A 15,597-nucleotide genomic window follows, 5' to 3' on the forward strand; every position below is an offset into this window, starting at 1 on the left:
TATTATTGTGAATCAAAACAACAAAAATATATAGGGACAGGATTTAGGTACAATTGAAAAATTCTTGTTAACTACTCAGGATAATAAAATAGATTATTTTTTTTTTAAACTAAATGTTGAGTGTACTTACTGGCAGTCACAGTTCAGAAGCTTGGGGCTCTATTTCTATCTAATGCTCCTTTCATAAAGATCTTTTAATGTCTTCCATAGAGTAAAGAGAAATCCCTCACTGCAAGTGAGACACAAGCATTTTATTTGTTGCAATTGCTGATGAGCTAACAAGATGTTGCCCTCTGATTCAGATGTAACAATGTATTGTGCTTATGTTTCCTGTATTAAAGGCAATATGTCCACATAGTGGTCAGTAGAAGATTATTGCTGTCTACTCAGCAACAATTTATTATGCAGCTTTTGTTTTGTTTTTTAACTTAACCCCTTTAACTGCATCTAAACAAACGGTTTTAACCTTTGTTCTGGCTAATACATGGATAATTGTTTTTAAAGATCCTTCAAAAACAGAGTTCTATACTCTTTCACTTCTCCTGTGTTAAAACCTGGTTATCAAAAATGTGTTACATTTTGGTTTTAATATTCAGGAATAAAAGGAATGTAAAGTCTAGTTTATAGTAAAACATTGGAGATCTTGCATGTAAATTGTGCAGTAGCTAAGCCACCTGAGTGAGACATTGTCCAGACTCAAAATTGCATTGCTTACTTCAGATGGAACATTAAACTAAGACCATCTAATGATATTTTTGATTTGTTTCAGCTTCACTTGCATTGGTATTTTCACTTTGATTCAAAATAGTGTCTAGTCACTGTGAACTCTTTTTTCTGTTTTGTTTAAGCCAGTTTAGATGAATCCTGCAATTGGAGCAGAAATTAATGAAGAAAAACTGCGCAAGTGTTTACAAGCACAGATAGAAGAAAGTGGTAAAGAAAAAGAGCAAGAGGAAAAAAATGAAAGGATACTGTTTAAGAAAATGGCATCCTAAGGCAGAATAAGAACTCAAAATTGTTTGCTGTATTATTTTTACTTTTTTCCATGCGTTATGTATAAGTTACATTCTGAACTGTCTTACTGTGAGCACACATTCATGCAGGTAAATGTCTCTGTTAGTTGTACCAAAATTACAACGTAGAAACGTTCTGCTCAGAGTATCTCTTAATTACCTGCTTAATTACCTGCTTAATTAAGAACTTTCAATAAATTCAAGTTCTTATTTTGTATGAATATGTAGTACTCCTTATCTGTTAGGTTCTCTCACTGAATACCACAGATGCCTAATAATCCAAACTGTAAATCTCTGCTAGCCTAATGTGCATAGCAGTTGTGCTCTTTTGGTACAAACTGTACTCAAGTAGCCATACAGTCAGCATGAGCTATTGTACTTGTAAACTAAGTGCAGGCCTGGGTGAGGAACATCACCTTGCACTTTGATCTGATTGATTTCTGCTTGAAACCACTGCTTGATTGAGCAAAGCATTACATGATTCACTGCAGCCCTCGTTCCGCCACCGTTCTGTGTCAAAGCACTCTGCTGCACCATAATCCCATGCTGTGTACAGTCACAACTAACATGGGAAAGGAATGAGTGTGACACAGAAAAGACTCACAGGTTAAATATGCCTGAAAGTGTTTTATTTTTCCTTAACAAACCCAATTCTCTAGGTTGGTCAAAGCTTCGACTGGCCTTCTGCCAGCTTTTGGTATCCCTGTTTGAAAGCCTCTTAACAGGTTTTAAATGGGTTGCATAGAAGTTTTAGGGGGTCGGAAACAGCCTTGTTGTGTTACCGGCCCACGTGATGGGGCTGCTCCAGAAATTATCCTGACAGCAGGGCAGGACTGCAGCTCTTCTGCTGAGCAGCATCCTTTGGGAAACCGCGTTGTTACTTAAGGATGAGGAGGAGCGGGCACTTGGTGTCCAACGGAAAGCCAGGCTCACGTTTCACGCTAAAAGAGGAACAAGAATCTTGAATTTAGGAATATCACTAATTTGATAAAGTCTGACTTGGTGACGCTGGGTTTAATTAGTGATTAAGTTTACTTGGCCCAAGATCGAGAGAAGCGTGCCCCCGGCAATGGCGTGGTGCCACGGGAATTCTAGAACAGTTAACAGCTCGATGCTTACCACCCCTAATGTGGCACACAGCGAGAAACTGAAACGCAAACCCAGACCACCAGCCCCGCCCCGCCAGCGGGGGCGTGCGCGACCAACTGCGCCTGCGCGAGCGTCGCGCACGCGCACAGCGCACACTCCATGTCCAGCCCCCGCCCGGGCAGGCAGCGCCCCTTTCTAGTAACTTCCCCGAAGCGCTGCGTCATCAGTGCGCGCCGCGGCCAGGCTGGGGTATTTCCGCCCGGCGCTGCGGGAGCGGGCAGAGCTTGGTGGGGCGAGGCGAGAGGTAGAGAGGGCTGCGCTCGTCCGGAGCTGCCGCGCGTTAGGAGCTGGTCCGGTCCCGCTCGCCATGTCGGACGGCTCAGACAGCCCCGCGGGGCGCCGCAGCACCCCGGAGTCCCCTGCTCGGGGCTCAGCTGCCGACGAGCCGCGGATCATCAGAGTCACGGTGAAGACTCCCAAAGAGAAAGAGGAGTTCTCCGTTGCCGAAACCAGCAGCATCCGGCAGGTGAGGGGCGGCCGGGAGCGAGCGGAGCGCGGCCCGCCGCGATCCGTGCCGCGATCTGCGGCCTCGCGCCGGGGCCCGCGCCGGTGACGAAGCGGCTGCTGCCCGCCCGAACTGCGCGGGGCCGGGGTCCGCTTCCTGCGGGGCGGCCGCTGAGGTGCCGCATCCCTACGGCTCTCGCTCCCCGCGGCCGTGTGCCGGCTCGGGAGAAGGCCCGGGCCGAGCTCTTGCCGCGGTGCCCGGTTGGGCTGACTCAGGCTGGCGGGGGGAGGTGGCTGCTCGCTTGCCGGCGGGGCTACGGAGAGCGTGCGCAATCACCTTCCTGAGAGCGCTGCGGGGCCGCTCGTTATCCTGATAGATGCGTGCCTTAAAAAAAAAGAAAAAGAGAAAAAACGAGAACGCCACGGCGAAGATCTGAATTTTAGGGAAGTTGTCTTTTTTTGAGAGATCGTACAATTTGCACTGCAAACGAAGTGCAGCTTCAGCTGTGCTTCAGTGCGCTCGTTATCGATGCAGGGCACTGCACGGTGATACTACTTGGTAACTGATGTACGGGGGTCTTTTTTACATTCTTAAGAAAGCCATTCCGCCCACTCTCCAGCCACCTTTCCCCCCGCCTGTCACCTCCCCCCCAGTACCCTCGGCTTGAAAAGAAGTAGTGAATCATCATATGAATTTCCTGTAATGCTCCTGTTTGTCCTGGAGGTTTTCTGTGCAGGTATTGACAGGGACTTTTGTTTTAATTAGAGAGCAAGCAATATTAGAGAAACTACAATCACAGCCTAAAGTAGAGTCTGTAAAGTCAGTCTTTTGCCAGGCTGGATGTGGCCGGTGCAGTGGTTGGCAGCCCTGTACATAGCAGAGGGGTTGGAATCATAGGTAAACATTGTGGTCCTTTTCAAATCGCCCATTCTGTGGCTCTTCTGCTTGTGAAAAAGATGGATACTGCTTTGCTGAAATACTCCAAAAGATGCAGTTGCCTGGAGGGGGTTCAGAGATTATTTCACTTTCCATAAGATTTGTCTGAAATGTTCCCTGAAGTATTTTTGGATGAGGCAAATCAGTTTGACTTTTTTTTCCCCCCCCTCTTGTGTGTGACTAGTAACTGCAAACTAAAACATGGGTGCATATGTGATCTCCACTATCGCAGGAGTCCGGCTATGAAACAGCCTGAGTGACAGGTTAGAAAGCTGACTTTATTGCAGCTCTGATCCCCCTAGCATGCGTACCCAGGATGTAAAGCACGCAGATCTCATACACTTCAACATATAAGTATACGTACAGCTTCCATGAAGTGCCTGCCTATTCCTAGAATTGTTTTATATACTAAAATGTAATACCACACATGAGTTAATATGGGGTTCTTACAGGTTGTAGTTGTGAGGTTCCACTGGGAGGTGTTGCCCAAGCAAAAGGTTGTGTGGGCGAAACTCCATATTTAGTCAGAAACGTATTTTCGAGAATCATGGCTACTTACTTAAGTTTCTCGTTAGCACATTGACCTTGTTGTGGAGCCTGTATTATCAAACCCAGCAGGGTACAGCATATCTCCTCAAGGCTTGTGGGATGAGGCTCTGCTTTTAGGCTTCAGATGCCCTGCTTATCTAGAAATAACAACCTTCCCTAAGCAGAATGTCAGTTTGCTAAGGAGTTTGAATTAGTTGCTGAAGGCTCTGAATTTATTGCCAGCTATCACCACTGCTGTCAGAATGCAAAGCTTGACATCATTTGTCATGGATGAACCAGAAGACACTGTGGTTATCAAAGGGGAATAAAAGAGATGAAGTAAAAGCCCTGAGTGTAGAGTGTAGTACCAGCGACTTGGCTAGAATTTACATTTTTGTTCTAGTTTTGTACCTAGTTTCTGTGAAGAGACAAAATGCTGGTATTTCTTTTGGGTTTTTCCCATTATTTAGCTTGTAAGCATCCCAGAAATAAGCTTAATTGAGATCTTCTTTCCAGCTGCTGGGGAGCTGATATTCTACTGTCTTCTGTGGTCTTTTTGCAACATTTTATCTGCTACTCTGTCTGCAAACTTAATCTAGGCATTTCTTCCAAAGCTAAAATGATTGTGTTTGCTTTTAATGTTATTCACAGTGTTTGCAGAAATCTGTCTGAAGGGGGCATTTTTTTTTCTTTTCTAAGCAACATGAGTGCTGTTATAAAGTTACTGTAAATTTTTTTTTTTTTTTTAAGACTCATAGACCAGATCTAATATCTATCACCAAGGATGGTGGAAGGATAACCTTTATCACCAAAAACAATATAATTGCAATTTATTTGGATAGTTGAGGAATGTAAACAAATTTACTTAAGGTCAGATATTCTACAAATTTATCTTTAACAAGATGTTGGTTTTGTTTTTTTTTTTTTTAAATATGAAGGCCAGTGGAGATGCCAGGGTTTTTTTGTGACCAATTGTCTTAAAAGCTGAAATATCTAGATAAGCTAGCTAGAACGCTATTTTTTACTAAAAGCAGACCACCAGTTATAAGTAGTTAATAGAACATGCTGCTTGAAATATAGTTGTTGTCCACTTATCTTAAATGGTAAACATTTGACATACATCAGAGGTACAGATTGTATTTGCAGTTATTCCTTTGTTCCCATGAAGTAAGATTGCCCCTGGGGGACCACGATTTGCTGTGGGTGCTAAGCTGTGTCACAACTGCCACTAAAAAACACACTGTCTGATAGTGGCTAACAGTCTTTTTTTCTTAAGCTGTAATAATAAACTGTTTTTAACAGTAAGCATCAGCGTAAATGTGATGTTTCTAGAGTTGACTCTGAAAATGGGTTAGTCTCAAATACAAAACAAATTGCATATCTGTTCAAATGTTTCTGGGATCAGTAAGTGGTTTGTCATCTTGTTATTGGTTGGTCAGCTGTGTCTAGTATATTTGCAGGTGGGGAAAAAAAAACGTAAACTCATGCAGCAAAATAAAAGCTATTTAGTTGCATATTTCTATAGCTAATATTATGACTCAGGGTTTTGTTTTTTTTTTTTTGCAGTCATTTCAGAACATTTCCAGAATGAAACTTTAGGTTTTTATGTTAAATATTTTGACCTGTTGGGGCCAAATGTAGGGCTATACAATGTGTCTTATTTGTTGCTCTCTTAAGGTAGAAATGTAGATCATCACAAGCTGGAAGGGACCCACAAGGATCGTTGGCTTTGCTCCTGGCTCCACACAGAACTGCTTGAAATCCAAACTGTGGGTCTAAAAGCGGTGTCCAAAATACTTCTTGCCCTCTGGCAGCTTAGGGCTGCAGCCTGTTCCATGCCCACCATGCTCTGCTTAAGAACCTTTTCCTCAGCCAGTATGAACTCTTCAGCTTTAAGCTCTTCCTTTTTATTTTGTCACTGGCTACTAGAGAGAAGATGTCAGCATCTCTATCTCAGTTTCCCCTCATGAAGTTGTGGACAGCAATGAGGTCACCCCTCAGCCTTTTCTAAGCTCAACAAACCAAATATCCTAAGATGCTCCCTGTAAGTCATGCCCTCTAGACTTCTCACCCCTAATAGTTTTATATCCTTCTTATACCATGGAGCCCAAAACTGCACACAGTACTTGAGGATAAGCAGCACCAGTGCTGAATACAGGGGGACAGTCACTTCTTTGACAGGCTAGCTGTGCAATGTTTAATGCAACTCAGGTTGGCTCTTCTGGGTATACAGGGCACATTGTTGTCTCCCACTGGTTAAACCATTAGCCAGAACCTCAGATCTCTCTCTGAAGGGCTGTACTCCTGCTGTCTGCTCCCCATCCTATGCATACATACGTTCAAGACTGCAGAAACAAGACTGCTCTTGTTTCATTTCATATTATTTGTGATGTTCAGCACTCTGATCTGTCAGTCTTTCTTTCAAGCCTCGCTACCCTCAAGGGAGTCAGCAAATGCTCCTGATTTAGTAAGTGTCTGAAAACTTACTTGATGTGCACTCAAGGTGAAGCACTTTCCAACTGTTCTAAGAAAGAATTTTGTTTTTTTTTTTCTATATTGGAAATTTCAGTAACAGAGTCATTGCTGATCCTAGACATCTAGAACACGGAGTATGCAGTTACAATGCAAAATAACCTTCAAATGATAAGCCACTTCAGAAGGTCGCTTGATTGCAAGTGCTGCCCATCTGTCTCTTTCTTATTTTGTTCTTTCCCTGTGAAATCTGTTTGTGCTCAGCGTGTCTAATCATTATCAGTACAAGGCAATCGCATGTGGTCCCTCCCACAGGTTGCTTATGTGGGCTTTCCGAAGGCTGCAGCTTTCCAAGCACAGCTCCAACAGTGCTCTGTACTGGCCCTTCAAGCACTGCTCTGCATGGATGGCACTGCCCCACAGCAGGCTGCTCTCCAGGGCTGTAGCTCTGCCCAGGGGGATCCTGTTGGGGTTTCCATGGGCTGTCTCCTATGATTTCCCACAAGCTTGTTTTGTTTGCTTCAGTCATCCTTAGACCTGAAGGGATGAGGAAGAGGAGCACAGAACTGTAGAAGAGGGTTTTGTGTACTGCTTAAAATTCAAAACAGTGGAGAAATACCTGTTGTAGAAATAGCATTAAGCGTTCTACATATTTCAGAGTTCACACTACATCTGTATCTAGTGACTATAAACTTTGGCTATATAGGAAAATCAATAAAAGTATGAGTAAGGTTTGGACATTGCTTTACAAATTGTAAGTTATGTGATGGATTACATGTCTGAAAAAAAAAAAAAAACAATCAGCCAGCATTTGTCTTGTTGCTGATGAGGTTAGTAGTTCCTTAATTTGACAGACTGAACAGGATATTAACTGCTATCTGTAGTTCATTCATGCTGTATATTCTATTATCACTTTAAATTTAAAGCTTACTGAAACCAAAGAATTCAGAGATATTTAACTGGTGGTCAAATGAGTAATAATTCTATTGGCAGTAATTCACATAGCAGTTTTTCCCCAGGAAGAATGGATATTGTCCAACCTCTTCCTCATTAAGTTGAAAAATATTTTATCTTAGGCTGTTTCATGTGAAATAGAAGGTGTAGGATACATTCTTAAAATGCATCTCTTCTGCAAGAATTGCTGTTTGCATGTAATACTCTCATGTCCTTTTTCAGTCTTGGTGGCTTGCTAGAGAAAAGGCCTGTTCTGTTGCAAGCGCAGTACTTTCCACCAGTAGTTGCAGAGTCCTTTTATGGAAAAGGAAGGAACTGCTAATCATCTCTTCTAGGTCAAAGCACGAAGGAGTGGAATGGCTTGCTGAAGTTTGCCTGGAAGGCTAGCATGTGAGTCCTGAGATATTCCCACTAGGTGGCACTGCCTCTGGTTTTCTTTTCTGAGCTGTTAGGATTGTAAACACATCAAGAATGTGAGTTTGTTTCTCAGAATGACTTTTTCATCAGTTTGTATTGATGGCAGTGTTTGGGAGAATAATGGGATTGTGAAACTTGCATGTGTGTTTGACAGGAGTATGGGAAGATGGTGACTCGCCATCAAGTCATAACAGACAAAAAGAAGCATGTATGGAAGCCTGATTTTTGGGTACGCTTTCCAGCAGTGCTTTGTCTGCTGCAAAAAATTGGCCATGCCAAAAGTGCTTTGCTGCCTGTAACCACAAATTCTTGTCCCTCTTCCTGTATAACATCCAAGGGTTGTGCAATGAAAACTCCATTTTTACTGATTCCCTTTAATTCAGTCATGAGATTACCCGATGTGATTCATCTAGGAAGGAGGCCACAGCCATGGACAGTTGTATTGCTGTGAGTGTATTTGGTTCTTTGGTTCCTCACTTCCTGAGTTTGGAAGACTTTTGATTCCATTGTATGAAATGTATCTGGAGCTCATCAGTTAGCCTCTGTTGAAACTACTGTGTGTGGGTGTAGGAGGCTGGAGTATTGTTAATATACTTGTGAGCCTTGTGTTTTAATAGAGAAGGCAGTTGAAAGTTTAAATAGTCCTTGAGGTCATTTGAAACGGCAGTTATGAACAAGGTAATGTCATTTGGCAGTGTTTTTTTCTAACAGGATTGCTATTTGAGGAACTGAAGGGAGTGTGAATTGCAATTGTGCCACACAATAGATATAAACCTTTGCTTTGTTACCAGAACAGTTTGGTTTGGGAAGATTGCAACTTTGCTTTTTTATTGTCATCTAGGCAAAGTTGTAGCTTAGTATTTTCAAAGCAGTTGTAGTTTTCTGGAGCCTCATATACATTGAGTTTCAGTGGTAATTGAATGTTAATTCCCCAAGGCCTCTTTCATACAATTACAGTAATTTCAATTTTAATTATATATCATGAAGTCAACATTGAGAAAATTTGGGAAATGTTTTTTTCATTTACTTGTTTTCCTCCTTTTATTCTTTGTTCACAGAATCCATGTGGATGGTAATGTTCTTGCTGTCTCAAATGGCAGAGAGTGAGTCAGCAAAAAGTTTTTGAATCATAAGCTGGTAATATCTCAAAATACAGTTTGCATTTGAAGTTTTTTTACTTTAGCTAGAATAAACTTTGATGAACCTTCCAAGGCCAGTTTATCAGACGGTCAAATGTTAGAAGACAAAGGTTTGAAATATGGCTATCCCTTGCAAAGCAGCTGTGTTTTTTTTTAAAAAAAAGTTTCTTATAGTCAACTGTCCATGTGTAGTCAGATACGTAGGTGCCTTGTTCACTGACAAAATTTTTACTATAATAAGTTCACATAGGAATTATGCAAATTGGATTCTCTTCACATTGGTTTGGGCCTGGGCAACAGCAGAGCAGTGTTCACTTGTATGTTGCAAAGATCTTCAGAGGCAATCAAGTTGAGCAGTTGTAGTGGAAGCCTTAACAACTTCTGGAGCCTATTCTTGTGATAATGTGGAACCATTCCTCTAATAATGTTGTTTAAAAGTGATTTCACTTCTTACCTTATTTTGAGTGTATTCAGTTAATAGAGAAATAGTTTCTGTGAAAATGCTAGGCATTTAGTATAGCAAATCATTATTCTTCGTAATGTTGTGTTGAAGTAAGTCCTCGTTCTTGAACTGAATTTTTGAGTGGCAATACAAACTGACTAAAACTATTGTTTGTAATATTAAATGCTAGTAAAAAGGAAGAATCAGTGCAGTGGGAGAATTACATTGAGGAAGTCCTTGCTTCCAGCCAGCTAGTGAGACTTAGAACTGTTTCCACTCCTGGTTTTCCCAGGTGACAAAGTATTCTAATCATAGAATCATAGAATTGCTCTGGTTGGAAAAGACCTTGAAGATCATCGAGTCTAACTGCAACTTAACCATACTACTCTAATTCTAACCACCCTCTGCTGAATCATGTCCAAATGGTTTTTAAACACATCCAGGAATGACTCAATCACCTCTCTGGGGAGCCTATTCCAGTGCTTAACAACTCTTTCTGTAAAGAAGTTTTTCTTGATATCCAACCTAAACCTCCCCTGCTGAAACTTAAGGCCATTTCCCCTTGTCCTGTCACCAGTGAGAAGAGACCAACCCCACTCTCGCTGTAAGCACCTTTCAGGTATTTGAAGAGAGTCTCCTTTTCCCTCAGCCTCCTTTTCCCCAGACTGAACAGCCGGAGTTCCTTCATTTCCTCCTCATAGGGCACATTCTCCAAGCCCTTCACTAGCCTTGTTGCCCTTCTTTGGACCTGCTCTAAAGAATCTCAATGTCCTTTTTGTACTGAGGTACCCAAAACTGAACACAGTATTTGAGGTGAGGCCTCACCAATGCCAAGTACAGAGCAGGATTACTTCCCTAGTGCTGCTCACTCCACCATTCCTGATACAAGCCAGGAGGCCATTGGCCTTCTTGGCCACTTGGGCACATTGCTGACTTGTATTCAGCCAACTGTCCATCAGTACACCAAGGTCCCTTTCCATCAGGCAGCTTTCCAGCCACTCCTCCTCAAGCCTGTAGGGTTGCCTGGTGTTGCGACCAAAATGCAGGACCCAATGCTTGGACCTGCTCATACAGTTAACCTTCGCCCATCAATCCAGTCTATCCAAATCCTTCTGTAGTGCCCTTCTCCCCTCTGGCAGATCAACACTTCCTCCCAACTTGCTGTCATCTGCAAACTTACTGAGGGTGCACTCAATTCCCTCATCAAGATCGCTAATAAAGATGTTAAATAGAAGTGGCCCCAGTACTGAGCTCTGAGGGACACCACTCGTGACTGGCTGCCAACTGGATTTAACTCCGTTGACCACGACTCTTTGGGCCTGCCCATCCAGCCAGCGTTTTGCCCAGCGGAGCATACACCCAAACCATGGGCAGCCACTTCTCCATGAGGATGTTGTGGGAGACAGTGTCACAGGCTTTACTGAAGTCCAGATAGACCACATCAACAGCCTTACATTCATCCGCAGCCTTACCTGTTAAAACAGTAACTGTAGCTTACCAGCAATGTTACTTAGTTGAATTGTACTAATAGAAAAAGTAAGCAATGCCAGAGTTCATTTTATTAAAAACACTGAAATCCATCCTGTCAGTATCTTCTTTACTTCCTTTTTTTTGTTGAGTGTGTTTGAGATGTTGAAGTGATACATATTGGATTGACGTTTGGAGTTCTGTTTAGGAAAAGAGAATTGATGTAGTTGTCTTCACTGGTTGCATCTATGAACTTCTAGAATTCGTGCTTTTTCTTACCAAAGTGCTTATCTCCTAACTTATTTGTTGCATGTTGGAGCGACGAGGAGTCCTATAAAAACTACATGTACAAAGGGTCTGTGGGAGTTAGAATTTTGTCCTTATTCTGTCTGAATTTAAAGAAAACTGTGGGTTTCCTGTTTTACTATATGAGAATGATCTTGCATTTAATTTAGTTACCAGAAACAGTGAGAGGTGAAGACTAAATGGAGAGATGCTTGCCCACCGAGTTTGGGAAAAATTTCTCTGTTCCACCCTTCCTAACTCTACTTCACAAAGCAAACAGTAGTGATTTGTGTTATCATGGGATGGTCTGGGTTGAAAGAAACCTTAAAAATTATCTACTTCCAAATCCCTTGCTGTGATCAGGCTGCCCAGGAACCCATCCTGCTCAGCCTTGAACACCACCAGAAATGGGACATCCACAGCTTCTCTGGGCAGCCTGTTTTGCTGTGTAACTACCTTCATATTAAAGCATTTCTTCCAAATATCTAATGTAAATCCATTTCAGTTTAAAACTATTCCTCCTTGTCATATCACTACATACTCTGGTGAAGAGTCCATCATCTTTCTTCTAAGCTCACTTTAAATACTGGAAGCACAATGAGATCTCCGCAGAGCTTTTTCTACTTCAGGATGAGCAAGCTCAGATCCTGAGCTTGTATTCATAGGCAGCCAGCCGGTCTTCACAGGAGAGGTGTTCTAGCCCTCTGATCATCTTCATGGCCCTTCTCTGTATCCACTTGAACAGCTCCATGTCTTTGTTGTGTTGGGTGCCCCACGCCTAACTGCAGTGTTCCCGGTAGAGCCCCCTGAGAGCACTCCAATATAGGTCTAAACATCTTACAGTACTGGCAGAGATTATGTCTGAAAACTGGCATACATTGGATCCTGAGAATTTAAAAACAAACACACACACACAAACAAACAAAACAAAAAAAATCTCCAACTTGTACTGAAAAAAATCTGTAGGGTCTTTGCAGCAGATGTATAAAATGATCTCCCTGCCTCTGAAAAAGGTGTGCTATTGTCACAGGCCTATTTTGCTATGTTGTTATTTTTGATTATTAAAAATAGTCAACAGACTCATTTACAAAATGAAATTCATGACGTCACATATAGATGGTTTTCTTTTGTGGATACAGTATGAAGCCTGGCTCAGTCATTGCAGAAATCTCAAGAGTGTGCTGAACTCAGGTGAGACTGATGAAAAAGACCTGACTAATTTTTTTCTTTCTCTTTTTTTCCCTTCCCAGTGGTTAGTCTATTTATATAAATATGCCTCAGTTGAAATTGTCTCAGTACTTATGATAGATTTGTTTTCCTGGCTGGAAAAAGGCCCTTTGTGCATTTGGACTGTGCGCATACATTTCTGTAAAGGTTTCTTTATGGTTCTTGTACATTCGATTTTATACTCATCTCTTGGGTTAGTCTTGTTTTTGCAGGTCATCTAAAGCAGTATCATGATAGTGGGAAAAAGGAAGCATATAGCTTTTGATACCTTTATACTAGTAATACTGGTTACCAAGTAGCTTTGTTCTATGGAGGGTGTTTTGTTTCTTTGGCCTCATGGATAAATAGCTGCTTCTGGAAATGTGGCAGGACATGGCTCTGAGCAGTGTTTACACTACAGCATCAACTTTGTGATGATAATTAAGTTGTTCCCTGTCACACCATGTTGTGAAAGTATGACAGCAAATTACATTACTCTTTGGTCTGGCACAATATTTTTATGCATTAACTTTGTACCAAACTGAGTATTTCTCCTGGTTTTGCTACTCTGGAATTTGCATTCTTGGCAATAATTAACAAAGAATGCAGAATAGGAAGCAATTGTCTATGAAGTTATTCTGCAGAAAATGGTCTAGAGAGTTAATACTTATTTAATAAGTCAACACTGTTATTTTCCCATATTGGCTTCTGCTCCTTATAAATGGGAACATGTCTTGCAAGATGCGTAGTTTATCCTGCTATCCTAGTAAGAGTGAGTAAGAGTTTATGTAGAATATTGTAGCTTATTTTGAGTCTTACACTTATAATATAACTGAATTTAAAAATCCAGAAAGTAGTGAGAATGATTGGATTAAAAACCACTACTCCTCAAAGAAAGGTTAGCCTCACTGCAGCCCTTTATTCTAAGGAGAACAATCTGTTTGCGTTAACCACGGTGGGCAGGACAATGAAGAAACGGGAGAGTGAAGCTCTGAAGTAGGTTTACTGGGATAATGGCATCTCTGCCTCTAAAAACAGGCTGGGTAAACATTGAACAGTAATAGTTCAGGTAAGTAAGCCACTTTGGAAAGGAATGGACTCAATGACTCTGGAATACTGACAAGCCTAGATATTGTTAGTATAAAGGCTGACTTAGAAGCTGTTTTGATAAGAACCAGAATTAAATCTTTGATCAGACATAACTAACCAGGGGCTATTTCATACCCAGACAGAGGCTTATCTTTGTTGTCTCTCAGACGCTTTTTTTTTTTTTTTTTGCATGTTTTCTTCTTTTCCTGTACAATAAACCCTTCCAATTAGAGACTGATGTTCAAAGTATAATACTAGGGGTTTTTCTTTTTTAGTCTTGCCAATTATAAAACATAATTATTAATAATTATAAGATTAATACTTGAGTTTTTCTGTAGGGGTGAGAATTTCTAGAATGCTTGGAATTTTTCTTCTGAAGTAGTAAGGTCAATTTAGTTTTAAAATGCCAAATAGGGTGAACTTCTGGAGTTTTTCCCAACTGACTAGGATACCTTCAAAAATAATTAACCTACTGAGTAGTCTTGTTTAAAAATGTAGCTGGCTTTGCTAAAATCAAGTCATTCCTTCTCATTTTTTCCTACTATTTTCCTTCTTACTTTTAGTGACACTTTTTTTCTTGCTGTGAAAATTTCTATAGAATAATAAATTTCAGTCAAACCTGGTTACTACTTGCTAAGAAGGCAGAAAGATATATGATGGATTTCCATGTTCTCTTGTGCTAATGAGAGTGTGACTTTGTGGTCAGCTGAAGTACGTGGCTTTTCACCATGACCTGGGCTGGAATTATTTCCTCTCGTTATGTTATGAGTTGGCTGAGAAGGCAGAGCCAACTGAGAAATATTTTTTGCCTGAATGGAAAGGAGTGCTAGTTTTGTTGCATGGAAGGCAGCAAAACTGTCTGAGAAATGAGGATAATTCTTTGATTGGTTCAAGGAAAAACATAGACAGATTTGCTGTAATTGGGATATCCTATCCTCAGACTGATCAGTGAAGGATAAATTCTGTAGTGTGTGTATGTTGTATGTGTTTATGTATATTAACGTATTAGTATGCATAGACTCATGTATGTAATATGTGCATATAATACTATATATATTTAGTAGAACATGTAAATTATATGTGTGTGTATGTGTGTGTGTATATATACACACACTGGTATTACTTATTGTTATGGATGTGTGCCTGAAATACTAACTGTGGAACACTTCTCATTTTTATTGCATGGAAGAGGAATTACTTGATTCTCTGTCTTTCTTTGTACGAAAAAAAAAAGAGAAAGTTGAGTGATCTTAATGAAGTATTTCTAGATTGAGTAAAGTGGAAAATGCAGAGCAAGTACTTTAGTATATTAAACTTGAAACAAGTCCACAAATTATTAAAAACATAGTACTTCAGTACACAATTATCTAAGTGTATAAATTTTACTTTTTTGTTTAGTTTAAGGAAGAAATTTCTAAGCGTTTCAAGTCCCATACCGATCAGCTTGTACTCATATTTGCTGGAAAAATATTGAAAGATCAAGATACTTTGACTCAGCATGGGATTCACGATGGACTCACTGTTCACCTCGTTATCAAAACACAAAACAGGTAATGTTACTGATAAGCAGTTGTCTCTTGGCTTTAATTTCTGATGTGGCAGCTTCCTGTTGGGCGAACTTAGATCTGACTAAGCAACTAGTTAGTTGTGGTGTAAAATAAGTCTGAAGTTAAAATGCTCTTTTCTTAGACCTGTGTCATATTTTAGTCAGATTCATATTTCTGAATTTAAGTAATAAAATCATAAAATCTTTTGAGTTGGAAGAGACCCCTTAAGGTCATCTAGTCCAACCCCCTTGCAATTAACAGGACCACTTACAACTAGATCAGGCTGCTCTCTTGCTTTTGCTGTTTAACTTCAATAGCATTGCTGACTGTTGGCTGCATTGCATTTTTACAGTTGTCTTAGATAGCAGCTTTTAGTGACCACAAGTATCTGTTGAGCAACGTTACTTTTGAGACATAAAAAAAAAAAAAAATAGGGGAGAATCCTTTCTGCTTTTTGAGAGAGAGAAAGGAGAGAAAGTTCTTGGGAGAGAATTACTTTCGTGCAACC

General features: G+C 40.8%; 1 protein-coding gene across 2 annotated transcripts in view; it reads left to right on the top strand.

Moving 5' to 3' along the window:
* The first annotated feature begins 2,327 nt into the window (after positions 1-2,327).
* The window catches only part of UBQLN1 (ubiquilin 1), a 28,606-nt gene continuing 15,336 nt past the window's right edge, over positions 2,328-15,597 (top strand). For both annotated transcript variants that reach the window (XM_031602402.2, XM_031602403.2), the window contains exons 1-2: positions 2,328-2,628; positions 14,941-15,092. In XM_031602402.2, the coding sequence (XP_031458262.1) occupies positions 2,470-2,628; positions 14,941-15,092 (311 nt within the window). In that variant the 5' untranslated portion in view covers positions 2,328-2,469. The remainder of the gene's footprint in view (positions 2,629-14,940; positions 15,093-15,597) is intronic.

Source organism: Phasianus colchicus, chromosome Z (assembly GCF_987193195.1).
Source record: "Phasianus colchicus chromosome Z, bPhaCol1.hap1.1, whole genome shotgun sequence".
Lineage (NCBI taxonomy): Eukaryota > Metazoa > Chordata > Aves > Galliformes > Phasianidae > Phasianus > Phasianus colchicus.